This window comes from Ailuropoda melanoleuca, chromosome 8, assembly GCF_002007445.2.
Source record: "Ailuropoda melanoleuca isolate Jingjing chromosome 8, ASM200744v2, whole genome shotgun sequence".
NCBI classification, from domain to species: domain Eukaryota; kingdom Metazoa; phylum Chordata; class Mammalia; order Carnivora; family Ursidae; genus Ailuropoda; species Ailuropoda melanoleuca.
This window is the reverse complement of record NC_048225.1, coordinates 16,709,596-16,737,588: the sequence shown is the minus strand read 5'-3', so window position 1 is coordinate 16,737,588 and position 27,993 is coordinate 16,709,596. Positions and strand designations below refer to the sequence as shown.

General features: G+C 46.9%; 1 protein-coding gene and 1 long non-coding RNA gene across 3 annotated transcripts in view; one reads left to right on the top strand and one right to left on the bottom strand.

Moving 5' to 3' along the window:
* Positions 1–6,473, top strand: part of LOC117803330 — a 22,061-nt gene extending 15,588 nt beyond the window's left edge. Inside the window, exons 2-3 of the long non-coding RNA XR_004627041.1 lie at positions 3,457–3,678; positions 6,126–6,473. This is a non-coding gene — a long non-coding RNA (uncharacterized LOC117803330). The remainder of the gene's footprint in view (positions 1–3,456; positions 3,679–6,125) is intronic.
* Positions 924–27,993, bottom strand: part of LOC100467394 (tubulin-specific chaperone cofactor E-like protein) — a 160,432-nt gene continuing 133,362 nt past the window's right edge. Inside the window, exons 21-32 of one of the 2 annotated variants that reach the window (XM_034665989.1) lie at positions 21,226–21,425; positions 17,129–17,512; positions 14,909–15,195; positions 13,188–13,468; positions 10,287–10,397; positions 8,914–9,116; positions 7,771–7,934; positions 7,081–7,329; positions 3,447–3,609; positions 2,201–2,288; positions 1,811–1,927; positions 924–1,212 (exon numbers count right to left, since the gene is read on the bottom strand). In XM_034665989.1, coding sequence (XP_034521880.1) covers positions 1,112–1,212; positions 1,811–1,927; positions 2,201–2,288; positions 3,447–3,609; positions 7,081–7,329; positions 7,771–7,934; positions 8,914–9,116; positions 10,287–10,397; positions 13,188–13,468; positions 14,909–15,195; positions 17,129–17,512; positions 21,226–21,425 — 2,348 coding nt within the window. In that variant the 3' untranslated portion in view covers positions 924–1,111. Of the gene's footprint in view, positions 1,213–1,810; positions 1,928–2,200; positions 2,289–3,446; positions 3,610–7,080; positions 7,330–7,770; positions 7,935–8,913; positions 9,117–10,286; positions 10,398–13,187; positions 13,484–14,908; positions 15,196–17,128; positions 17,513–21,225; positions 21,426–27,993 lie in introns of both variants that reach the window. The other variant, XM_002914077.4, reaches the window with a different exon arrangement.

Below are 27,993 nucleotides of genomic sequence, written 5' to 3'. Positions count from 1 at the left end.
GTATCCACAACCACGGTCAAGGACGCGAGGATTTACGCTCAGCTTTTCAGAGTTCCCAGAAAAATGCAAAAATACCACCAGCTTAAATCCAAAACAACTTCAAAGTAAACTTGAACTGGGTTTTACTTTGTTTTTAACCTGAAAAAGAGAGGCAGTTCAAGGATTATATTTAGCAGGCCCCCGGTTTACAGTTAATCACAGCAAATGCGTGTTTACCTACTACCTACGAGAGAGGATGCTGGCCGCTTCTCCGCTACCCCGCACATTCATGTCCTGCTAATGCTCTGTAAGCATACACGACCGAACTCTTTCAAGCTCCGGCCAGCAGCGTCTACCAGGCCCAGTGGCTGCTGCTTTTTTGAAATCAGAGCACGCTATGTAGTATGCAAAGCTGAATATGAGCAAGAATGATTCCAGTCATCAAGTCCCGAGGGTCCTTGAACATGAAGTTTATTTAAGCATAAAACACATTAAAAATTATTTGGTTGATTTGTCAGAGAGAAGGGTCTGGGTCTGGGATGGGAGGTGGGGTTCCCCAGGTCTGCAAACAGTATCCCGAGTGGCCAAGCTGCCATGGCAAGGTTGAGGGACACGAGGGTGGGGAAGGAGCTCATCATAAAGAGGAGTGAGCAACACATGCAGATCACAGATCAGATGCTTCCGAACATCAGAAAGATTCCTTAGAGAGAGTCAAACCTTCCAGTCATTGCTTCTCGATATTGTTCCGACAGGCCCTTTCCCAGTTAAAAAACTATGATCCAGAAACAGCACTGGTTTCTCCGGTTAGACTTCTGGTCAGACTTCTCTAACCAGAATTTTTTTTTCCTGTACTGGTTTTTCATAGGAACCAAAGTTTCTAGTGACAACTGTTTGGACATTTTAGGCAAGACACTTGCTTTCCACAACTGGCTTTGGAAGCCCTGTTGCATACTTTGATAGAGGAGCTGGGGATTTCACACATTTCTGGGACTCTGACTATTGGAGGCAGGTGGTATCACTTTGAGATGCTGGACACTTTCAAACAGGCCTTGACTTAAGGGCACACACCTTTTACCCTACAGGGAGCTGAAGTAAGTAAGTTACAGTACTTTATGTAGCAACCTTGAGTTAATTATGAGGTCGTGCCTGATTTATAGACAAAATGCCATAGTGAAATCTGGGTCACGATGAGAAGCAGTGTCCAAACTTGAAGTTCAATGGAAGAATTGGAGGCTGTGAACAGAGAGGAACATAGTAAGTCCTATGAAGAAAGATAGCTCTTTGACAGGAATCAGAACTCTGTGGTACTCCGCTAAATGAATGAACCCACTTTCTTCATTGCCAAGAACTCACTTTATCCGAATGGTGTTGACCGAGGTAGGAAAGAAGCAGAATTAACTCAATCCTTAGCAGAGTCCTGCTAACCTCAGGGAAACCCATGTGCTAAGGCGACTGCAAGAAATCTCGTTTGCTGGATCAACCATCCAACCATCCCAACACAGCCCAGGTAGACCTGGTGACCAGAGTTAAGGCCAATGTTTGGTCCTTAAATAGTTGGATAACTTATTTTTTTTTAAATCATCTTCATCTTTTAGATAAAAGAACAGGGACTCAAAGGTTTTTTGTTTTTTGTTTTTTTTTAAATATATACATATATATCTCCCCAAGATTGCACTAGAATTCCTTGGCATTCCCCTCATTTTCCATCGTAATTTCTGGAATTTTCATAGGTCAGCTGCTGACTGAGTGGGCTTGCCGTACCAACGTGTCCTCCTCAGGGGAAGGGCTCCCTGCGTCCCCGGCCGCCTGCCCGGAACGGGGGTATGCCTACCTCTACAGCTCTTGCCGTCCTCCTGCAGGGTCCCCGTCACACAGCTGCACAGAGGCCCGTCGACCCGGCTCGTGCAAATCTGCTCACACCCTCCGTTGTCCTCACACCAGTCCAGCCCTGAAAGAGAGCAGCTGGTCAGATCAACGGCAGGCAGGTCAAATCTTCAACGCAGATCTCAGGGCAAGGCTTTAAACAGAAGACAGGAAGAAGAAAGGCCCAGTGCTGTTGTGGCGTTTTCAGAGTCGATGAAGGTTTCATTGTGGCGTCCTCCACATCTGGTCGGTCACCAGATTCACGTTGTAGTTGAAACACACCCAAGAAAGAGTTAGTCCAAGCCTTCAGATCCCATTGTCTCAGTAATTTGTCATGTGTCCTGGGGGACATACGTACTCCTTCTCCTGACGGGTCCCACTGAAATGATCTGCTCCTTAGGTTCTTTGCTGTAATCTGTGGCAATCCTGGAATTTTGTGGGCAATTCTGAAAAACAGAACACCGGAGGGAAAATTTCACACAGTTAAGCCGATAACTTATTCTTCACCACGTTTCCGACCTCCAAACGAGGCAGTGGTTCCAGCCTCGAGTGCTGTCACTGCTCAGATTAATTAGTACCAATGCATTCTTGATCCTGGAGCCCACTGGGACTCTGGGCTTTATGTTGAACAGAATTAAATATATTCTCCACATAAGCCTTCGATTCAAAGAGGCTCCCTTCCCAGGGATGAGGATTGTTGGATCGCATTCGGCAACAGGGTAGGCAGCCGCACGTGTAAGCGGCTTGACTGCCATTCACAGCTTGATTTTGCACACGTTGGGGAAGCATAAAGCTGGAATGTTAAAGGTTAGGGAGCAGATCCCGGTGCAGTAAAATCTTGGGGACACTGCCGTCTGTGGTGGGGATGGAAGCCTGGCATGGAAGAGAGGACTGGTTTGTCACCTCATTCCAGCAGCCCCACCAGGAGCCCCCACGGAGCCTCCGGTGCCGGCGTGGATCTGGGTGAGCTGTGGGAGAGACGCTGTCTAAAGAACGCCCGGATAAAGTATCCTGAACCCAGGATTTGCTTCGATCGTGCGGTGCGGCTCGGCCCCCACTGTTCCCTTCAGATTCAGGTGGCCTGGCTCCTTGAGACTCTGGTGCAGGTGTGGTGGTCCGCAAAAGGGGCCAGTTTTGCCCTTCCCTCCCACAGGGGTGGTTGGCAATGCTGGGAGGCATTTTGGGGTGTGGCACGCGGGGAGGAGGTGCCCTCTGCCTCTAGTGGGTAGAGGCCAGGGATGCTGCTAGGCATCCGACAACGCACAGAACAGCCCCTACAACCAAGAACAATTGGATCCAAAAGGTCAATAGTGCTGAGGTTTGAGAGACCCTTATCTAGTGTTATGCCCACGACAGACTCACGTTTCAGAGACAGAGGAGTAAATGGACATCATTCTCCCACATTCTCTCTCTTCCTGTCTCACCAAAGATGACGGCTGCTCCTAAGCATCTGGGGAGGATTCCAACTTAGCCACTTCCAGGGTCTGTGAGGGCCACAGAACTCTCAAGAGCCAGCCAGATCCTGGCGATCGTGAGCCCTGTGCTGGGCAAACCAGGGCAGTGAGAAATAGGACGAGGCATTTCATTTTCATGCCCTCACTTACTATTTTACAGGAGTACTTTTCGGAATCACACAGTGACACTGCGCAGTGAAGGTGAACTTCGTCGTAATCCCCAATGAACTTGAAGACAGTGACGTGAAAGCGACAGGTTAGGGAGACGGCGTTCTCCTCGATGCCAATGGTGTTATCTTTAATGTTCTGGCACCTATGCAGGAGAAAATGGAATCTTTGCTTCACACACTGGCTTCCGCTTCATATAAAACTGTCATGATAGGTAAGAATGTCTTTGCATTTGAGAGTGCCCTGTGCCCTGTGTGGGTTTCTCCTTTACTATACTCCTGTCTGTTTTCATAGTTTGTTTTAAAAGCATCGAATAACACCTCAAATTAGTATCCTAACTGCAACTAAAAGCAAGATGACTACAGGGACTGCCCCCAATCTCCCTACGGCTTCGGTTTCTCATTCTGCCGCTTGCAGTGCCGTTTTACTGATCTAACTCGGCAAACACACCATCAGTCCTCCCCTTGGCTGTCCTTTCTCTGGTTAATTATCACGTGGGGGAGGGTCCCCTGATTAAAAACCTATTGGGCCATCTTCGCACATGTTAACATAGGCGGGAGCAGGAGGAGAAGGCAGAGTAGTCCCAGATGAGGTAAGACGCATGCCGCAGGCAACCGCCTCTTCTCCTCCTGCCCCCCGCCCNGTAAGACGCATGCCGCAGGCAACCGCCTCTTCTCCTCCTGCCCCCGCCAACCCTCCTGGTATTGGGCTCCCTCAGGCACACACAGAGTTGCCCAAATGCATCATAGCCCCCTCTGTCTCATTGTCTAGCCGTGTCCAGTTTCCCCATCTGGAAAGCCTCCCATGCATGCACACTCCTGCTCTTCTCCCCATGCCAGTCTGCGGCTCCTCCTTCTCTACAGATACTCAGGCAGGAACAGGTGGCTTTTCCTGGGTTCCCAGAGCATAAGAACCCGGTTGTCGTCCTCACTGGGTCTCGAACACACTGTCGGGCACACAGGACGCATCTAAACCTCTTTGTGGATGAACGCATGAGTGAGCACATGAACTGTGTGCTGCCATGGCCAAGGCTGGCCTATAGGGGCTGAGAAGTTATCTAAAAATGATGAAGAGAAAAAGAGTGCCTCTTTTTTTTTTTTTTTTTAAATCTTTCCTTCCCTGAGCGCACAGGATTAAATAGTTTAGTGATAAGGAAAATTAAAAGCTGGAGTTATCCTCCAACATCCCCACACCTATTAGGTTTTGTAATTAGTCTTCAAGGCAATAGTTTCTGAAATGTTTTGAAATTAAAACTTNTTCCCTGAGCGCACAGGATTAAATAGTTTAGTGATAAGGAAAATTAAAAGCTGGAGTTATCCTCCAACATCCTCACACCTATTAGGTTTTGTAATTAGTCTTCAAGGCAATAGTTTCTGAAATGTTTTGAAATTAAAACTTAACCTTGCCATACTCTTCCTTGTCACTCTTATTCATTTGAATAATCTAAATTGTTCAAAGTTTCTAAAATGTTCCCAGCCCTCCAAGCATCACACAGGCCTTTCCTCTTAACCAGACCACCCCCTCCCAGAGAGATGACTTGATATTCGGGTACTTCCGGTAGGGGCTGGGGAGGCAGGGGCAGGCTCTGTGGACGCCTGCCTCGGTGTGAGCACACAAGCCCAGCACTAGAACCCTTTGTACATCAGAGGAACACTGTCCTGTCCTCTGTGCAGGTACGTGTAGAGGAGAGAGGAGCGAGGGGCATGGCAGGACTTCTGGAGTCACTGGGAGATGGTGCTCCCATCGCTGCCCTCCAATGAGCTGGAGAGGGACAGCTAACTGCCCCAAATTCTGAAATGAACCCATTTTGTTGCTCACGCTTTCGTCACTGTGCATCTGTTTTCCCACTGGACAAGTTCACTGGGAACACAATAACCGCATCTCTCCGAGAAAGGTCGGAAAGACTCATGAATTAAAATTCCCCCATATGATGAAAGCAAACAACAGTTTCACCTGGGGGCCTCTGTTCAGACCCTGGGGGAGGCTGAGATTTATGAGCTGTTCACTCACTCACTCTACTCTCTGGGTCAAGTCTATTAAACACTGTTTACAAACTGCTAAATGCCACTGTGTCCTCCAAAGGAGACACGGGCCCTATAGCTGGGCTGACATCTATACGGGGGCTCAGATCTGAGCTCTTCCACTTTAGGAAAGGACTTCGATCAGAAGAAGGGCCATCCAGGCTGCGAGCCACTGAGGAGTCACCAAATCCTTCCCTTTGCCACTGAAAAGCCCATGAACCACCTCAGGAAGTCAAAAGCCTCCCCACCCGGTGACCCAAGTCCCATCTGCCGGTTAGAGGGGTGGTGTGTCTTAATACTTGAAAGGACTCCTCTTCTGCCCCTGGCCCGTTGAGTCACCCTGGGTAAACTGTGTACCTAACTTCCCGGCAAAGTAGTGGATATTCACTGTTTGCCCAGAACCACGCCTTCTTTTGAGAAACTATTCCTTTTCAACCTTGAAGCTAATTATAGTGTCCACAGAACCCTCTGACCACCTCAGGGTAGGTGTTGACACGGGCTAGTCATGGGGTTAGGACACACTACCCCCCAAAATCTGGCACCTTGGCATACTGCGTATTTTAAGGTGAAGAAGTTTGAGAAAACAGCAGAAGCAGAAAGGTCATAGTGACCTTCCCCCGACTCTTCTCCCCTGAAACAGGTCACAAAGCCCTCATGTGCCAGGGGCTCTCTCCTGCAGGAAAGGAGCATCCTTATCTCCAAAGACAGAGGGACACCAAGAAGAACGCTAACTAAGAGGCTTTGCTAAGTTCCCCCAGTTTACTACACTTACCCATACACTTTGCCCTCCCCTCCTTCTCCGTGGCTGTCCCTCTTTGTCTAACCTAGCAGAAAACACTCAGGCTCGACCACTTCTTTATGTCCCCATTTCCTTATGGAAGTTTCTGCGCTTCCTATATGAAATAAATGTGTATGCTTCTCTCTTGTTAGCCTGTCTTTAATTTTCACAGCCAGCCAGAACTACTGTTACTTGACATAACCCTTTTTTAAAAAATAAAAATAATTGTTGTTAGTGTGGTTTGGTCTATAGTCTTTTCTTCTGATTCATTCCTTCTGTCCATTTTGTTACGTAACCACTGCATTTCAGGAAATATAGTAGGTGCCAGGCATTTAGCGGTGAAGAGGAAGAAACTCTTTGATTTTATAGGCTATTGTAGTTTCTTCTACTCATTCTCTTATTCTCGTTCTTTTCAAATTTTGACAGATGTCCTGTTCACCAACCATTCATCCTTCTCATGACATGCTTTTGTGTGGGTGATCCACATTTTGCTCAAGCTGAAATCTAAAGTAGGCAGGACACAATCCCCTCTTGGGTCACGTGGCAAATAAAGCATTTTGTAGTTAATGCCACAAGTACTTGGGGATCTCCTACCAAGCTGCTGTGTGACTTTAAGCAAGCTGCTTGGTCTCCCTGAGCCCCAGCCTGCTCATCTACAAAGGGAGGCTCCCAAGGTCTACCTCGCAGGCTGTTAAGAGAATTCTGGCTCATGAATGCAGAATACAAACGTTAGCTCCCACTCTCTTCTCTAAAAACTGATGTTGACTGCTATTTATCCAAAGGCTCTGTGGCTGTGCTCCGATGAGATGCCACTCACCCTTCTTCGATGATGAAGTACCGGAGTTTGTCATTGCTGTCACGGGACGGGGTGGCATAGCATTTGTTTAGTGTCAGGATCAACTGTGTGGCGTCAGCTCCAACCACAAAGACCCCTACATACAGCACGTCTCGAGTTGTCAGCACCACTTCGCCCTGGCGGTAAGGATGTTTGTAGGAGGCGTTTTTGTAGAGTGCCATCTTGGTGGTGAAGCTGCCTTCTTGGGTTGGAACTGTGAGGTTAATGACACTAAAAGGGAAAGAATCACGTGGTGAGGGACCCCAAACAATTGTATGTATCCAATTACTACCATTTTCAGCTGAAAAAACAAGGGAAGGCAAAGCAGATGATAGTAAAGTCTAAGTCCAAAATGGCACCCAAAATGTCAAGCCGCATGTGGCAATTAAAATTAAATAAAATTGAAAAAACCCATTCCTCAGCGCCCCTAGGCACATTTCAATTGCTCAGTTTCCACATACAGCTATTGTATTGGATAGTAATACACTACATTTTCATCATTGTAGGAAGTTCTATTGCATACTGCTGGTCCAAGGCATTTAGGTGCAGAAAATACGAACTGTTTCTTCCCTAGTGTTTCAAAGACAAATGCTAGCAAGCAATTTTGATTATGCTAACCTTGACTGTCATGGAAAAGACAAAGCAATGCGCGCAGCCCATGAGATTCTTTACCTTAGCATAGGCTTCACAACAGAATCTAAAGAGATCTTGATATCCAGCTCATAAGCACACGAAAATTCCACATTGATCGTCCGGTCCCTAGTGATGATGTTGCCAGTGTTGTTGGCACTTTCGATCCAGATTGTGTTTTTATACATGATATGAGTGCCATTGGACTGCCGAGCAAAGGAAGGTCAGAAATCATTAAATGTGGGAGTGAGTATGTGGCTTGCATCTCAAATCCACAGCCCTGAAAATGGAGAAATGGCTTCATTCCATACATAACCCAGAGGCTAGTATGAGTCAGGATGGAGCTAGCTTCATCATTTACTAACAATAATAAAGTATTTTAATAGATGTCAACAGCACCCTTCAGTCTGATAACCTTGAGTGTCCACGGAGGCTCTGTATTCATGTACCTTGAATTCTAAGTACAACCAGCCCCAGGTATCTGTGGGAACCCAAGCTGGGGACAGCATGAAGTACTGGCACCCCAAGGTAATATAAATCTTTTTTTTTTTTTTTACAAGTCCTAATCCAAAATCTTTCCCCCACCAAATCTTCTACCAGACCTTCCCACAAGGACCACAATGAACAAATGCAAGTTGCACCTGCTTGCTCCTTTCATTCCCTGATAAAGTGTTACCGAACACGGTTTCATATATATATATATACATACATATATAAAGACAGCAGGAAGGAACAGAAGGATAAGAAGCAAGATGTTTTGCCAACCTATACATTGGATAATCTGACATGAAAAGTTGGGAACTTGACGTATTTCTGCAGCCAACTGTTACAAGGTGTCCCAGACACCCTTACCCCCCAAAACTCTTCCTTTACCTGGGAGAACGAGAAGCATGAGCAAGGTAACAAAAATGTGTCAACATGCAGGCAGGGCAAAGGATGACCGCGGACAGTGCAAACCGAGGACAGGAGCCTGTCACTGATCATGATCTTTCCGTTCAATTAACCACTCAGCACCAGATGATTCTTCTCCTTGATGTCTTTTATGTCAGATATGCCTTGTGCTATTTTCCACGGAGGTATTTCTAAGTAGACCACCCTGAAGTTAGCTTTAAAGACACCCAACGTGCAAACACCCGGGGCTGTCACCACCTCAGCCAGATGTCCTTTTCGGCCCCAGGCTCTCACCTGCACAATGTTGCCACAATTTCCTTTGGTGTTGTTGATCTGAAAGGAGATGAAATCTTCCCCCTCGATGTGGGAGCACCGTCTGTCATTGATCCTCACACCCTCCCTCTCGAAGCCGAGCTGGAAGAGTTTGCACTTAGATATGGACACTTCCATCTGGGCCGGCTTGCAGACCACCTCTGCATCAATGATGTCATGGGAGTCTGTGGGGAACAGTTATTATGAAAGGCAAGTCAGGGGGCGTTGGTGGTGCTGCAGGGGTGGGGTGAGGCATCCCGTGACCGTTTCCTTGAGAGGAGGCTTATGAGCTTCACACAAAGGCCCGGCGTTTCTAATCAAGCTTTGATCCAACCAAATGCATCTATGAAGTCATTCAAAGCAATAACTAGGATGTTGTTAAGCTTTTTTTAAAAAAAGATGAACACGCTAATAAAGTGCGTTTGGTCTTTTCTTCACAAACCCAGGACCTGGCCCCACTTTGCTGGGAGCCACCTTCCCGTAAGCTGTGTGACGCATCAGGCTTGTCCCAGAGCGGATAAAGAATGGGCGCCCGGGTGACAGCAGCACCGGGGGGGCCACTCCTGGAGCCCCTGCCCCGGATTCCCAGGCACGAGCTAGAAGATTTTTGACACGATTACGCCAATTGACATTTTCTAGGAGTGCATAAACACAGGCTAACGAGCACTACAGAAACAGAGGGAAGCATTTTATCTGCTCAGGTATAGCCCGTGAACAGCACCCCTCCTAGGGAGCCTTTCAGTCAAGTATGCTGCTACAATTTAGCTCGAGCCTTCGGAGTTATTTGGTTCAGGCAAGGGCGCGGAGCTGGGGGTGCAAAGCAGCCCCCCACTTCAGGCCAACATCCTGGGTACACCCGGCAGGGACAAGGCCTTTCCTATCTTACGCACGCTGCCATTAGGAGCGGGACCTGGGGTCCTAGGTGTTTACTGTTTGCTTCAAACTCTGCAGTTGTCTCTTCAGGACCAATTAATCTGGCTTTCAACGAGTCTTAAAGCACCTGGCACTCTCACTCAGAGGGTTCGTGTTTGCGTCACACTGCCTGCCCTCCCTGTGAGACTAAAAGATGAATTTGGATCTCTCTGATGTTGCACAGGGCCTCAGATGGAACTGGCTGATTCTACTGATGTACACATTTAGGGGTTATCGTTTATTGAAGAAAAGTCTCCAGCTATGAGGAGATGAACATTAGCTTACTTTGAAGACGTCAGATTGCTTCCTGGTTCTGCTTCAATGCTTGTGAAAGCTTCGCGAGGTGGGTCTCTAACTAGGATGGCTGCACAGGCTCTACCCTAGGAGCCCTTCTGCGCAGGCCCGTCTGGGGGTGGGGAGGGGAGGCGGCAGGTGTCACTCACTATTGCCGTAGGGGGGCGGCTCCACGCAGCCACACAGCTCTCCTCCGTTTTCCAGCTCACAGGTCCGGTTGGGACAGTCCACCCCCACACAGGGATCTTCAACCACTCCTGCTAAAAAGGAAAACAAACAGAAACACACACGACTTGATTTTCACACCCATGCTTGGCAGCAGGTGGCCGCACTCTGGACTTGCCACGTTCATGGGACTGGCAGTGGTCAGATGGCAGCTGCGAATGAACAGACAGGGGCAGCTTTCCAGAAAGTGATGACAACACTAGTGATGGGGCCCCAGCTCCGGGCCCGGCACTGGGCTTCCTGCTTCAGCGGCCATATGTCCTCTAACCCTCACGATGGCTCTGCGAACTAAATACATTTTCACAGCTGCAACATGGCCGAGGTCCACACCGTGGAAGGTGAGTGGTGAGGACGGAATGCAGAGACAACGTGAACTGCCAAGATCGACCCCGACCCCTGTCCTTACCACACTGGTCTACGATTACATGCATTTGTGTCTTCGCACTTGCACAGAGTAGGGTCCAACCATTTCTCTCCTCCTCATAGGGGCTGCTCAATAAATACTTGTTAGGAATGAAAATTTTAGGGCCAGTAAAGTCCCAGAGAGGTCCTTCAGATAGGACTTACTGGTCTGCTTTGATTCATGGTCTACTTTTCCCATAAGCTTCTATGTACTTAATTTTATATAAAAAAGACAGACCAAAACCTGCACAGAACTCACCAGCACTAACTTAGATTAATCTCACTGTTTTGCCAACAAGGGTAAAACTGTAAGTAAAAACCAAATGTATGTGGAGTGCCATCATCATCGTATTATAAACAATTATTTCTGTAGCAGATGAGTCCACAGGCCACCTGCAAGATCGCCAACTCCCCAGTTTAAGAAACACTAATTGAGAGCATTTTCTTTTAGACACTCGTTTCTTTATTTAAAGAACCTCTTTCCCTATCAGACGTAATAATCCTCCTATTAATAATGGCATGGGCTAGTGAGCGTTAAAGAAACAACAACTGTTCAATCCCAGCATGAGCCAAGTTAGCTTCAAGAATTTAAAAACAAAGCAACACCCCGTGCTGTCTCAGATGCTTCTCCTGACTCAGCTGCCCTGCCCCTCTGCTAAGTAACTCGTTGTCATAGGTGGGAGTTTAGGGATGGCTTGGCATCGCCCTGTCTTAATTCTCAGAAAGACAACTAACGGAGAGCCATCAGCATAATTTAAATACATTTATTTTTATTTTTATTGTATCCATTGTGATTTTTATTCACTGTCCTAAGACTCCACATTTTTGAAGTTTCCACCACCACAATTATCGATCATAATACCCAGTTGCTCAGAATAATGAAGATAGTAAAATTTTCGAAAAATAATTAACATGAAAAGTAAATTTTGGTTGGAAATGAATCTTTAGGAGAGATGGATGGGATTTTTTTTTCGTCCCAATGAATTAATGTTTTCATGGAGAAGTATGAGGTGTGTGAACATACGGCAGGATTATTTTTATAAAGATCTTTTCGCTTGACCAGTGTGTGTGTGTCCAATACCTACACAGTGCTAAGCACACAGCAGCACTTAATGAAAGTTATGGTTGAATAACACAACATGAAAACAACCCAAGAGAATAACGAAGTGTGGAGGGTACAGCCCACAGAAGGAAAAAACACCTCACTTACACATATGGTGGTCCATATACCAAGGGGCAAATAAGACATGCCCTTAATCAGAGAGAGGTTTTTCAAGTTTCAAAACAGCTCATTTTAAACTTATTGCAAGTACTGCTTATTAACAACAGGGTAAAATATTAAAGTCATCCAAAAAAATTATGTTGATCTCCAACAGAGACTAGTAATTTGCTTGTTAAGAGTTTCTGAAATCATTGGACACGTAGTCTAATCAACTACACTGTTTTCAGGTTCTGAATTAAGTGCATCCCTACTCCTGGTCAGGTTCAGTCTGCAAGTTTACTGAAATGCACGCAGTCTTGCAACATGGTGGGACCTGGATGCACACCGGGTTGGCAGAACACACATTCTATTGGCCACAATATCATACTGCATTAATAAGACAGTACATGTATATGGACACATATATGTATACGACACATTTATATGTGTTTCTATACGTATTTGCTCCATCTATTTGATTGACTTAGTAAGAAAATGAGCAAATAGTAAAATGGATATACACATCAAAATGATTTTCTTACTACAGAAAAAATATAAGAATCTATAGACCTTCTGGGTGACGGGCATTAAGGAGGGCGCGTGATGTGACGGGCCCTGGGTGTTCTATGCAACCGATGAATTGCTGACTCTACATCTGAAACTAATGAGGAACTCTGTTGGCTAACTGAATTTAAATTTAAAAAAAGGAATCTATAGATCTTTAGTTTATCAGCTAATTTAATATATGTACAATCCGTTTATAAATCCAACCACAGCTTCAAGGCAGGCAGATAGAGTCGGCTCAATTCCAACTCAACTTGCCGCTTGCCACACGCTGTCTTCCCTTTCTGAGCTGGGCTCTGACCCACGTTCCAGGAGGCGAGGAAGAGCGGGATTCGAGATGGGAAAGCAATCAGGATGCCATCTCTGTCCCTCTGCCTCATCAGCCACTAGCCGGGTGCTCCTCCAACCCAAAGAACCTCATGTGCCCAAGCTAGTGTCCCAAATTCCAGAGCTGGGGAGGGACCACAGGTGAGTTAAGCTCCCCTGAAATGCCCCCCCCCCGAATCTCTGCTGTAGCTCTCAACTCTTCAAGCCCCGGGGGGCAGACCTACGGCTAAAGGAGGAGGCCAGCCGGCCAGACCTAACCCAAGCGGTGCTGCCAGCAAAGCTGTTCTTTTAGCTTAGAAAAGAACCCGCAGAAATAAAATAATTCTCTTACAGCAATTCTCCTTCTCAATCCACTCGGTGCTGAGGATCCCCAAGGAACGACAGGACTCCCCGTAGGCGGCCAGGGAGCCACAGAGCTGGAACTTCTCGTAGTTGTAGCAGCCGTCCAGGTAGCAGGACTCGTAGAAGGGGAGGGGGTCAAGAAGCCCGTAGCAGGGCTGGAAGAAGCCCTTCATGTCCGTGAGCTTCAGGCAGTAGCCGTCGCCCTGCATCTTCTGTATGTGCACGTTATCACACATGGCTGCGTACTGCGAGAACTGCAGCTCGTTGCAGCTGGGGGCAAGAAGTCTGGTCAGACGAAGCGAGGCCAAAACAGCCACCCGAGATCCCTGAGGGGAGGGAAGACCCCACCTGTTACCTCTTCTGCTAACCCGAAAGTCAGTGAAGTGTGCGGACTCCAATGCTAATTGGCTCTGTGAGCTTAGGTAAATCAGGTGCTACTGGTCTCAATCTATCCATCTAAGAAAGCGACACAGTATTCCTATTGTTCCTATCACCGGGAGAAGCGAGGGCAAACTAAAATAATGGGCCGATGGCCAACGTGTCAGGCGAGAGGCAGATATTGATATGAAAACTGTTAACCTTTGGTAGAATTGATACAATAAACCATGAAAGGATATGGATATAATAACCAATAATAACCATAATGAGAGTTAGTATTATTATTAATCAATAATAGTAATAATGATAGCTGGTAGAATAGTTGTCTAGAAGCCTTCAAAACCACCTCCCATATAGCTAACAGAGACCAAAAGCAAAACCTTCACAAGGAAATTGGTATCCAGCTGAAAGAGTTTATAAAGGAAGAGAAGGAAGGAAGGCAAGAAGAAAGGGGGGAAGGGAGAAGCTCAAACAGAATCATAATTTCTCAGGAGGAGATTCTGGACTTTGCCACCTACAAGGCCTCTCATGTAACTCATTCTGCTCTAGCTTCCACCTCACCTAGAAAAGGACGAGATTGCACTAGATATAGCCCGAGGTTTTTTTCCAGCTCTGGGTCCTGTAATTCAGGATTGTCTAATTTATGGAGATAGTATTCCATTTACACCTGCGTCATTTCCCCACCTGGGTATTTAACTGATGCTAAAGGACATGGATGGAGCCATTATACAAGAAATACCATGAAAAAGCAGCATATCTATAGATCCAGAAATGTTATTAACAAAATTCAGCAGCTCACAGGTAATCTGAATTAAGCACCTTTGGAATAACTTGTATAACTCATTTTCTCTCAGCTGGCAAGAGAGGGGTCTCATAATAACTTTGGTGACTTCCATTTTTGAAAAGACTTCCCTGATCTCCACCAACCTCTACCTGCACAACCTTAACCAAGCCTTCTGGTGAGAGTCACAGGCACACAATTAGACCCAGCCCTGGGGAGCAAGGGAGAGCCCTTTTCCTCCCAAGTCCCAGCAGGTGGGCAGCCGGCCAACGACTCAGTGTTTAATCCTGGGCACCCTCTTCTGTTCCGCCAAGGGCTAGATGACATGAAGACTCAGAATCGTATCATCGAAGCCCAGTTCCTTCCTCTGCCATTCAAGAAATTACTGAGGCCTCTGATGTGCCTATTTGTCTTATGAAAACTCCAAAGACCTGGGGCTCAGCTCTTCGCAGGAGAGGAGCAATGATGCTATAGAGAGTGCATTCCCCATTAGCACCTGTCATGGACACGAGAGGATGTGGGACACCAAGTCTAGCAGCTGGAACTCTCACCTCTTCTGCATGCCATTGGTTTTCCAGCTCTGGGCCAGCACCACGCTGCTCACCACTGGCTTCCCCCGCAAGGTCACATAGTCATCGGTCAAGTCCCCATTGAAGTTGCCACAGAGGCCACACACTTTGTTCTGCAGCCTCTCGCTGATGCTGATTTTTATGACGTTGAAACCATTGTAGTAGATCTGGATGTCGGGGCTGGTGTCTATCACCAGGAATCCCTCGCTGCTGTAGATTTTGGTTGCCAGCCCAGTTATAAATGGAACATTCACTTGTGTGCCATTCACCTATGGGGCAGGGGAGAAGGGAAATTAGAGTAGGGGTTGGCAGCTGTTACTATAAAGGGCCACTACAGATGTTTTAGGCTTTGTAGGCTATAGGACCTCCACTGCTACTCAACTCTGACCTCAGGGCATGAAAACAGCCATAGACAATATCTAATTAAATTAACGAGGCTGCACTCCAATAAAGCTTTATTTAAAAAACAACGACAACACAAAACCAAAACCCAAAAACTGCAGCAAGTGATTTGGTCAAATTCTGTAGCTTGCTGAACCTTGCCCTAGAGTTTAAGGGCATTTACTCATCACACTGTCCATAGTTCCCCCCAAAGCAGCATAACATGGAGGCAGAAAGATAAGAAAACATTATAAAAGTACAAGCCACTACAAATAGCTGGATTTTTGTATAAAACTTTCCCCAGCATAAACCAATTACTGAAATGAAATCCCAATCCTGTGCTAAGGAGTGTCTAACATGGTTAATACGAATCTGGGGATCACTGCCATGTTTATTGTTTTCTTGTATATAATGTCCAAACTGGAGCCCCCACCCCCCACCCCAAAGGTCCTATAGGCACAGTTTTCTGCATTCATCATTCTCCTACTTTCTAACAGTTTCTTTTCTTAGCCCTTAGGACAGAACATAACGTGCTTTTCCTGTACTTACCAAATAAATTGAGTTTCCCCCCCCCTGGTTATTAGTAACTTCTGTTTCTTACCAAAAAAAAAAAAAGCAGAAGCCTTTTAGAAAATATGATTCTTTACCATTTCGGCCAGCTTGGAGTATTTTATTCAGCAATAATGTCAGTTTTGCTCTCTTGGGTGGTCATTTTGACTTTCTAGCTCCTGTATTGGGGAGCAATGCAGTTGTGTCTATGTGGGCCAATTTGTAAGAATTGGAGTGTCAAAAACAGTAGCAGCTTTCACTGAAGTTAAAAACCGGTATTAAAATCCAGACTCTTCCTTTTAAGCTTGCAAAATACCACCAGTCTTTTGCCTAACACTGGACACTAAACTATTTGATGATTTTTCAAAGATACACTCAGTGCATGATTATCTGAGCCCATGGCAGAAAGCAGAATACACACAATAACGTTTAATTCTGGAAAATGTTAATGTGTGTGTCCTGGCTCTCTACCTGCCTCTCCCCAGCTGGAATCACAGCACTGGGGACTGGCTCCATCTTTCAGGTCTGCTGGCTCGTGGGCAGCCTGGTCTAGCTGAGAGGCTGGAGGTGGCTTTCAGTAGTTTATCAGAGCAGATTACATCTTACATGGAAGGGGCGGGAGGAATCCATGTTGGGAAGCCATATCAGTTATGGGGGTGGGTTAGAGAGCCACACTTATTTACTATGCTAGTCTAAGATTCACCGGAGACCAGCCAGCCAGGCTAAGGAAGGGCCAACCTAAGAGAAATCCACTGTATTCAGCCTTCCGTTTTCCTTCACTTGCTATGTCATCGTGGAGCCCTCTGATAGTGGGGGAAGCTCCATCAGGTTTTTAGCGAGGTTGTTATTTTTATAAGCAAATGCTTGCCTTCTGGTTTTCAGAAAGGATAGCACACATGAAAGAGTTTGTCTTGGCACAGCTGTGCAGAGCCAAGAATACTTTTAAAGCCTCTTAAAAACAAACAAGATGCTTTTTGGAAATTAATCCAGAGTCAAAGCTGACTTATCTACCATTTTATCACCTGAGTTTCTATTAGCACCCACACTGTCATTACTGGCCCGGGATGGTCAGCGAAGGACAAAACAGGGCCCGTTCGTATGCCTGCAGAATCTTTATACGTTCATTCCTGAAAATCTGGTCATCTGTGTAGGGCACATGCGGAGGAACAACCTATCACCCTCAAACTGGGTTGTCTGGGGAAACCACAACGGCCCCCAGCCACGCCCTTGATCCGGGGCACGCGTCTTAAGAATCAACGACAGACCCATCACCTTGACAGTGTTCCGGTCGTTGATGAGAATCTGCTCTTCGTTGATGTAGAAGTAGACGGGCGAGATGATGGTGAGGTTGGGCGCCGACCACTTGTCGAAGTTGATGATGAGCTGGAAGGAGATGTCGGGCAGCTTCTGGCAGATGGTGGAGAGCACGAAGGCGCAGCTGGCGGGGAAGCGGAGGAAGGCGCCGTCGAAGGTGCGGAAGACGCCGCCGCCGGCCGCCAGGCAGTAGGAGGTCTTGGTGCTGAAGCAGCCACGCACCCCGTTGCGCAGTGCGCACTCCTCGTCTGACTTGCACTGCCGCGGGTCGCACTGGATCAGGTTGCGCCGGAAGCAGCGGCACCGCCGCGTGCAGTCGCTGTTCCAGAAGAGCTGCTTGGGCTGCAAGAGAGGAGGCAGATGTTAAATCCCGGCTGTGGACAGGGGCCGGGGGAACCCCCCCCAGCACCCCCAGCGCCCCTTCCAGCCCCAGGGGTGCCTCCATCTGGACCCTGTTTCGTGCTGGTCTAGCCTCCCTCTAACGGGGCTGGAGTTTGCAATAGGGAGCAGGAGGAAGGCCGCTTCCATGCAACTGTGACATCAGTTCCATGCCACTCAGATGCCAGACGATATGCAATTTATTCTTTATTGGTTTCAGTCAAGAACTTGGGACTCTTATACAGCTGGCTTGTAGAACTAATCACAGCCAACCTGTGAATGTCTAGCTGTTAGAGGAAGTAGGTGAAAAGGAAAAATATTTGGTAGGAAATTAGTCTGGCAAGTACCGGCTCCACCTCGAGGATGAAATGTCAGTTCGCTCAAGAATGAGAAAACTGGCCCTTCGTATCCTCAGTAGGTCAAAAGAAAGTTCTAACCAATTCCTACGATGAGTCATTTCAGCATTTGGTGAATACAGCCATTCCAAACTTTGTCTTTATACCTATCTACTTGGAATTTACTGCCATGGCAAGGACCTCCATTCCTGCGTGTTCTGAAGTGAAGGATCTAGAAAACAGGGAGGTTCTGGGTTTCAGTCCCAGCACTGGACCCTACGTATCCACCCTGAGGAGCACTACCAGCCTCCCAGAGCCTCGGTTTGCTCCGCCCTCAACTGGAGGTTATAATACAGTCTTGCAGGGCAGCTGTGAAGACTAAATTAAATAAGACCTATAAGGCATGTTTCCTGGCATAGGTAGGCACTCAATAAATCGTAGCTGCTGTTCTTACTGGAGAAGAGCCACTCATCCTCTTTGAGAAGGAGAGAAATTACATAGTCATATAAAATACCTGTAGCAAAGTCTATCCCCCATGGTGGCAGACTATAATTTCCTATTCTTCCCCAAACAAGCAATCATCCGTAGACCCAATTGTTACTTGGTGGAGTTTGTGCTCTTGAACTGGCACTTGATTGAGAACTCCAGGGAACTGTTGGAAACTCGTCATGACCGTCCAGGTGGGGTGTGGTCTCGACAAGCAGACCGTGTTGTACAGATGTAGGCACTAATTCAATTGACCAGAACAGCACTCTCCCAAGATGTTTTAGCTAGGCGCAAGAAGGCCTCTGCTTCTGTCTGGTCACCGTTTCCGGCTTCATCTCTAGACCTATCAAAGTCCTGGCTATCACATACAGATACAACTCGGATTTGAAGGTAAATAGAGAATGAGATCTCCAGGACAAGTTTGCTCCGTGCAGTGCATGTCTAGATGCCCTGGCTGATTCTTTCATCCTCAAAGTGAAGTCATTCCTGAAGCCAAGTCTTCCCTCCTTCCAGACTGTTAAATATTCTGGGTGCCAGCAGCCTCACAAATTGACTTCATTTCTCTTATCAGATTTGCAGAATAACTGAGTGGATGGTCTGGCCTCTCCCTGATAAGAAGTCAGACATTACATGGGCAGAAAGAGAAAAACAACCTAGCATATGTGGATATGATAAAGGGTAAATAACTCATCCCACAGGAGAACTTGATCGTGAAGCTTACTTCACGGGAAAGTCACTGGGCCCAGCGTGGCTTTCTTTACCTTAATTAGACCTGGCAATGACAGCTGGGTGATTACCCTACATGCTAATGGCTAGATGTGTTCTCCCTTTATTTCCAAAGAGATCGGTTGTATAAACAGGCCCCCAAGCTTGTTTGAATGGTGGCAAGGAGATGTGGGTTATTTGTTCTGTGAGTTTGCTGCTTCCCAGATAGAAGCTGTTGTCAAAACTACTGACTGTCTGATGAAAATCGGATAATCATGTTTATAGTGCTAATAGCCACAGAGAGCTGTACCTGCATTTCCTGAGCGTTCCAAGGGCTTTTATATGCATCATTTCATTAACACGCCTGGATTTTTTTATTGACAAAATGCTACTCAAGGGAATACAAACAATGAATACAATACCATCTCCCAATTACTGAACTGCTAGGTGCCAGGCACGAGGCGAGGCACCTGGAAGAGATTGTTTCTACAACAACCGTACGGAGCTGGTATTGTAGCCACATTTCATAGATAGGGCATCTGAAGCTCAGGGAAATGACACAGTTTGCTCAGTGTCCCACCACCAGCAGTGTCGTTCAGTGAGGCTCAAACCTGACTCCATTCCATGTTGCCACAGACACCCAGCATCCCTGTCGAGGGGTGCATGACACCCCTGATGGATGCAGATGCTTCAGTAAGTCTCTGGACCCGGGAGCAGGGATTCCAAGAGTGTTTTTTTCAGCTTTGAGTCTGGTTATCTCTCCTCTGAGACTGTGAGAAAAACGAACGTATTGGTATTTTTTCTCACCTGTTCCTCCTTTTCCTTTCAAACGAGCGGTATTTCTAAGAGCTAAACCCACCTCTTCCCATAAGTCTTCCTTGATTACTTTTCTAATCTTCGGCTCCACTTCTGTCTTCCTACACTGAAGCAGATTTCCCACTGACCATGAACCTTTTAAAGCAACCCCCACTTTCCCTGTCTTTTATTGACTCTCAGAATAAAGTCAACCTGGTGGTTCTCGAACGAGGCAATGCATTTTTACAAAAAGGAGACATTCTTTATTTTTTGCCTAATTTATTTCCAATCCAGACGTTTCAATTAGATTTTTTTAAGTGCTCCTACACTTTTTCATTTAAAATTGATTAGTTCTGTAGGGTATTATTTCTCGCTCGTTGATATGTTATTTTGTAATCATTCTCTTGTTCTTTAAAGTGCATGTTTCTCTCTCCTGAATAGACTTTTACGTTCCTCAAGGCAGGGGACGTGTTTTATCATCCCCGGCAGCACCTCCAGCGTGGAGATCTGCAGATAGCAGATACTCGATACTTACAGTTGTTACCTGTCTACTCACCAACAGAAGATGTGCACGTCATTTAAGCAGAGACTGGGCTTGAGGCAGAACCACAGACTAAATACTCTCTCCAGACAGGCAAGGCCTTTTCTAGCTTAGTATTATGGCACATAAAGATAAGATTTCGAAGTACGAAAAGTAAATGAGTGAGCTGTTACACGATGTTTTACCGAGTGACCTCTGCAAAGGGCATCTTCCTCCGCTGTCTGCGGAAGCCCCCACAGAGAGGGAAGCAGAGGGCAGAGTGAGGGGGGCACAGCAGGAAGCAGTCCAGATAGAACTCTCTGGAGGACGGTCCCAGAGTGACAAACGGCACACGGGGAGATGGTAGCCTTCACACGCTTTCGTGGAGCTTCAATAGCCCGAAGAGGGAAGGCCATTCCTCTTGGCCTGGAGCGCCATATTTCCCAGTTAAAAATGTCCTTAGCTACGACAGCTACAAATGTCAGATTCACAGCCGCCCTATTTCCCAACTATGGCCACCTCCGAAGCCTTCACTAAGATTTACAGGAGAGGAAATCAGAAGGGCCTGGAGAAAGGCACGGCAGGGAGAGAGAAAAGCTAGTGGAGAGCGCGGGCAAGGGGAGGAGGCCTTGCCAGTGCCAAGGACAGGAGGGCGCTGAGGCCCAAGCACGTTTCCTCCCGCGTTTCCTCCCGTGAGCAAGGGCCTCACCCGCCCTGTCCCCGTCGCACCTCCCTGAAGAGAAGCCCCGCCGTTTCCTACCCGCGGGTAAGCCTGGCGGGCGGTGGCCGAGCTCTGGAGTCGGGCCGGGCGAGGAGGGCCGGGCAGGGCCGCCTACCTCGTAGTACTTGCCGTCCGCGTAGCAGCCGCAGTTGTGCGGCAGGATGCAGCTCTTGCCGTTGACCACGTAGCCCGCGTCGCACTGGCAGCCCTCCACGCAGTAGTGGTTGCAGTCGCTCTTGAGGCGGATGGCGGCACAGCGCGGCTGGCACACGCTCACGCAGCTCTCGTAGTGGCTGTTGGGAGGGCAGGTGACGGCTGCAACGCAAGACACGCGTCAGGCCCCGCCCGCTCCCAGGACCCTGCGCGCTGTCCTTCCGGCCGCTGCTTCCCCGCGAGGCGCGGCGGGAGTGAGCGGCGCCGCTTCTCACTCCGGCTCCCGCTGCTTCTGGAAAGCCCCCGTCAGACCCATCGCTGCTTCAGTGATGGACCACAGAGCAGATGGGGTCCCTGGAGCCCCCGCACATAATCTTTGTCCTCTGCTCAGCCGTGTTCTTTAAGGTCCGCTATGACCGGCGACCTTCACCCCACCTCCGGACATGCAGCTCGACTTCAGTGGGGCACCCCCATGGCCTTCCGGGGAGCCCCACGCTCAGGCCCGCTTTTAGACCCTCGCTCATAACGGTCTCCCCTATGCATGCCCTCCTCGTCCTCTAGGCCTACCCAGGTCCCCCACTCTTCCAGTGCTAGGTGGAGCCCCCTCCTTTGGCTCTTAACGCCAGTGGCGACTGGCCTTCACCCCAGAACGTCCACAGCATCTTTTCTAAGCCAGGAGTGCATACACGGTAGGCCCCTGAGCCCCTGGATTTCTGAGGAGGCAAGTGTGTGCTGTGCGTGTGTGTGTGTCTGAGTGTGTGAACTATGTTCTACCGTTTTCAGATGCAGGAGACTGGAGCCAGCTGCGTAGCCTGTCTGGGCCCCAGCTCCTTCCCTGTAAAATGCACCTACTTACAGCACCTACTTCCTGGCTTGTGGGGAGGAATTATGTGAGCCTGCGTGCCTGGAACAGCACTTAGCACAGAAGTGTTCAGTGTTAGTCCATCATTAAGGACAGGTTTGCTTGAAAGTTCGATAGAGGCTATTATTTTAATCAACGTATATGAAAAGCACGAGTCCTATTGTGTTAGAACTTCTCTATACCATATACAGGATACATTCGGGGCACATTTTATTTTGTATATTCCTTAATGGTAAAAATGGACTTTTTTGGTTCTATGGATTTTACATGTACAGAGTCATGTAACCAATACCACACGGTCTACTATATTTTTAAACATTTAATTTAAAAGGAAGTACCTGCCTGTGGTAGACAACGTAAGCCATGCAAGTAAAAGGGCAACAGGAAAGCAACCTCGGGTAACAAATTAGAGTTGAATCTTCTAGAAATCGTCTCTGCATATAGAAGTACCCAGGTGTGTGTGTGTGTCCCCGCGTGTGTGAGCGTACATGTGTGTGTCCAACCCCATTTTTTCACATGAATGGGAGCATAATATACATAATTTCCTGCTCATTGCTTTTTCATGACAATTTTCCTTCCATTACCCTTGAATTACTGTTTTTGCACTGCTACCTGGTACGTGTATTTTCTGTGTTTATGATGCTGCTGCAGGGGACATCTGTAGACATATATCTTTGACCTCATGAGTAAATGACTCTGTATAAAATCCTGGAAGTGGAATTACTGGGTCAAAGGGTTCGTACATTTAAATTTTTGATAGATGCCACCAAATTGTCCTCTAAAGAGGCTATGCCAGTTCATCCCCCTACCAGCGCTACCTGAGAGCTTTATTTTCCCACATTCCCGCTGTTTAGCACCAAACCTTCTGACCCTTGGAAATGTGAAAGTTTAAATGTCATACATAAATATGATATATACGTATCTCCAACCCATATATATATGGGATTACTACCCAGAATATATAGAGAACTCGTGAAACTCAACACAACCACAACAACAAAAGCTCAACTCAAAAATGGACAAGGGACTGAATAGACACTTCTCCAAAGAGGGTGATATACAAATGGCCAGTAAACACATGGAAATATGCTCAACATCACTAATCATCAGGGAAATAAATATCAAAACCACAATGAAATACCACCTCACACTCAGTAGGATGGCTACTATTTAAAAAACTCAGAAAACCCAGTGTTGGCAAGATGCGAAGAAATCGGAACCCTTGTGCTCTTTGGTGGGAATGGAAAATGGTGTAGTTGCTGTGGGAAGCAATATGGCAGTGCCTCAAAAAATTAAAAATAGAATTATCATGCAATCCAGCAATTCCACTTCTAGATGTCTGCTCAAAAAATTTGAAAGAAGTTTCTCAAAGAGATTATATGCCTATGTTCATAGCAGCATTTTTCACAATGGCAAAAGCATGAAAGCAATCCAAGCATCACTGGATGGATGACTGGATGAGCCAATGTGGTCTATACACACAATGGAATATTAGTCAGCCTTAAAAAGGAAGGAAATTCTGCAATGCACCACAACATGAATGAACCTTGAGGACATTATGCTAAGTGAAATAAGCCACCCACAAAAAGACAGATGCTGTGTGATTCCACTTAGAGGAGGTATCCAAAGTCTTCAAGTTCATAGCGACAGAAAACAGAATAGTCAGCTGCCAGGGGAGTGAGGAGTTAGTGTTTAATGGGTATAGAGCTTCAGTTTTGCAAGATAAAAAGAGTTCTGGAGAAGGATGGTGGTGGGGTTTGACAGCAATGTAAATACAACAAGGTGAGTACTTAATGTCATTGAACTGTAAGCTTAAAAACAGTAAAGAATGTAAATTTTATGTTCTGTATATTTTACCGCAATAAAAAAATTGAGAAAAATTACTCTATCCTTACTTCGTTTGCATTCTTTGTGAGACTGATCAGCTTTTCACTTGTTTATAATACATTTGTATGTCTTCCACTGTGAACTGCCTTTCTATGTCCTCTGCACATTTTATGGTGTTGGATTTTTTTTCTTATTACATCGTAAAAGCTTTTTAAAAATTAAAAATAGACTTTTGTCTGTCATGTGTTACAAAGTATTTACTGTTTGGCTTTTAAATTGCTGCTGCTTCCTTTTTTTTTGTATTTGATTATGCTTTTGCCATGTAGAAATTTAAATTTTTAAAGTTGCTGAATTTACCAGGTTTTTTCTTCTGGCTTTGGGCATTTTGCTTAGAAAGGCCTTCTCGACTGCAAGATTACCAAACACAAAAACAAAAATGCCTTTGTCTTCTCCTAGTACTGTTATAACGGACATTTTTATGCTTGATCTTGGTTTTGTCTGGATATTATTTTTGGGTGAGAAGTAAAGTGGGATTTAGCTCTTTCCCCCCTTCTACTTGTCCTTAGTCCCTTGCCTATGTATTAAAGAATACATTTTCCCCCCAGTAATTTGAAATGCCAGCTTTACGGAATACTAATTTCTCTTTAGTGTTTGGGCCTATTTCTGGATTTTTCTCATCTTCCCACTGGTTGATCTTTCTATTCATGTCCCAGTATTAACTTGGTTTTGTTACGGAAGCTCTAGAACACATTTTAATGTCCGAGAAGATACACCAGCTATTCAGAGATGCCCGTTGTTCCAAGTATGCGGGTCCCATTCCCCCAACTAGACTCTATTTTGTACTTCTGATTCTTCCGTGACACCCAAAACAGTCCGAAGAACAGGGCAGGTAGGGTTCATAAACATTTGATTCTTGAGAACAAACTTTAAAATTCCTAATGCTGATTTTTTCCACCCAAATGAAGTACCGAGAGCTGTGGGTCAGGAGGGCTCTTACCCCTGGATTTCCGCTGTGGTCACAAATGTGGCTTGCCGTGGCCCATACACTGATTTCTTTAGCCTTCCTGCCTCAGCGGGGGGCAGGATGCATGGATCCCGCCCCCACCCCCCCGAAAAGGGATGCAGTACAATGCAGTGGACAAGGGCTGTGGAATTGGGCGGACTGGTTTGAGCCCTGGATCTGCCGCTAACTAACACTGTCACTTGGGCACGTTACCTACTCTCTCTAAACCTGTTTCTTCCTCTGTCAAGTGCAGCTAATATCTCCCTTACCAAGTAGCTGTCAAGAGAAAATGGGGTGTATTTTGCAAAGCTCCTAGTCCACTGCCTGGTACTTCAATGACAGCGTCTGCTAATAGTAGTGGCAATAGTCGTAGTAGGAGAAGAATTTATTCAACAAGAATTTATTGGATCCGGGGAGGAATCTGTAAGAGAAGCCCTAATTACCAGACTTGGGATCCAGGACTCTGAATAAGAAAGGGAAGATGAAAATGACACTCAGCTCTGAGTATGCACCAGGTGTCCAGCATGGGGTGGCACGGATTATGAGACATCATTCCACTGAATTCTCACAGTGGCCCACTGGAGTTGGAAGACACCCCCCACAGACCTGATCCTATGCGGAGGTCCTGTACACCCCCTACAACATCGGTGGGGGGGGCCCAGTCCCCAAGGCCCCCGGCCTGCCCAGGGTCAGAGAGGCAGCACTGCCCAGCAGAAAGAGCATGGCCTGTAGCCACTTTCCTTGGGAAAGTTCTGATGTTTCTAGGAGCTTCACTTTCCTCCTCTAGAATATGGGACTATTAATGACACCTGCTTTATAGGGTGGCTGGGCAGAGAATATGAGCAAGGACTCATATCACACTTAGAACAGTGCCGGGCACATAGTCAGAGCCAAATCACTGTTAGGCATTATGATTTTCCTCTCCTATGGCTTACTGTATGCTCACTATCTTCAATGCTAATTTAAGACCCCCATTAAGGGGCTGAAGAAATGACTGACTCAGCTGAGTGAATTTAAGGAGGGGTTAGTAATTAAGACAATGGACCGCCCTCTCCCCTTCGAAACCCATTTGTTCAACTTGGGTGAAGAAGTTTTCCAATGCATTTACAAATACGGTAATTGGGTAATAAATTACCCCATTGATAGGAACAGCCAATGTTGTTACAAACCAACAGAAGTCTGCCTTGCCACCAATAAGGGGAAGTTTAACAGACAGTTCTGGATTATCCCCTTTCCCTCCCGAAAACACCATTTCTTGTATCTCAACATGTGAGTGTTGAATTGGACTAATTCTTGGGGAGTGGAGGGCAGGGGGACGTGAACCCTGCCCTCACTTCTCAGAGGTTCATGCCACGTCCCATATGGTCACAAATCACCCTGTTGAAGACAGGCTTTCTGTGTTCACCAGTCTCTCAGATGGAACGGCTGAGTTAGGACTCAGTCTCCTACAGCTTTTCTCTGCTTCTGAAATTCAAAATGGAAAACTCAGCTGCCTCCAACGGTGCCCGCCCCCCCATCCCCACCCACATACCTTCTTTAAAGTATAATTTTTCCTCTTATTTTAGCATTTCTTTTTTTTCCCAGTCACTACCAGCATCTATCTCATCAGGAGCTCTCTTTCGGATCTTTGCCCCCGTCCTGAAATGCCAAGTTCGGGGAAGGTCTAACTGGCCCTCATGCATCCCAGCCTCAGCCCTGCAGGCAGGCAGCTGGTCTAGGCAGGGATGGGGCCCAAGGCCAAGGGTGAAACAGGCCAGACTCTGCTCTGAGTGCCTTGGATAGAGCTCCCCATTCCTGTATATAAAGGAGGCAACCCCATGTCTGTGCAGAACTTTGAGGAGGGGAGAGGGAGAGGTCGCTGGTGGAGAGGCAGAACAAGAAACAATGGTCTTCATATCCTGTGGAGTCTTCCTTTGCAAAACTGTTTCCCCACCCTGCACCACTCTTAGCCCTGCAGGTCCAAGCTGATAGAGGTCGGGGCATTTTCTTCCTCCCGGGTAAGGAAGAGGCTCCCCAACACAATTCCTTTTCCTTTCCATAAGTGACAACAATGGAGACCTGTCATCTAAGGTGAGAGTTCCTGACGTTAGCCCCCTCTAAAAACAGTTCTTGCCTATGATTTCCCTGTGCGCGGCAGCTAGAAGCAATGTGTTTTGGCATCCACTATGTCCTGACCTCCATCCCAGCCACCGCAGGGAGTGGTTCAGCCACCAGAACCTGGCTGCAGGAAAGGAGAGAACTCCTTGCAGTAAGTCTCAAGAGGAAGCAGGCAGTCTCTTGGTCTCTTTCCCAGCAGAGTTTCCCCATCCTGCACCGTATCTGGGTCCCCGGGACCAAAGGCTGGTTTTCTGATTTAGGTGAAGGCAAGCTCTCTGGCTCCACTGGGCTGACCCCAATGAATCCAGGGTAGCTCTGGGGACTTATCCAGACCCTGAATTTTTATAGGCATATTTATTTCACTGAGGTCACTGGAGGCCAATTAGTCTGGACAGTCACTCCTGCTGGCATCATCCCCACAACCACTCACTCAGGGACAAGGCCAGCTGAAATGGTATTGGCATCTTTCCCTCCCTCTCCCTACTTCCTCCTGTCCTTCCCCCACAATCTACATGAATCTAATTATGTGGAATGTCAGTCAGCCATGGGAGCCTTAAACTACAACCCTGTTTCTGGGTTTTCCTCGAAATCCCCCCCTTTATCAGGATGGGAAGGGAGTTTATTCTCTGGGACCCCCACCGGATCACCTATTTAGAAAGCCGTGCGTTCAGTAACCATTTGTAAGCTTTTCATACAGTTAGGCCTAGAAGAAATTTGCTGTCGCTAATGAGATCGAGATGGGAAAATGGACCAAGGCAGACTGGCCAAAGACCACTCGTGGCTTCTCCACCCAATCTTTTCCTCTTATGTGCTTGATGCAGGCAAATTATTCCAGTATATGAGTTGACAGCATGAGCTTTGGGGTTAGAAGGTCGAATCCTGACTTTGCCACTGAGATTGTATGACCTTAGGCAAGTTATTTAACTCCTCTGAGTCTCTGT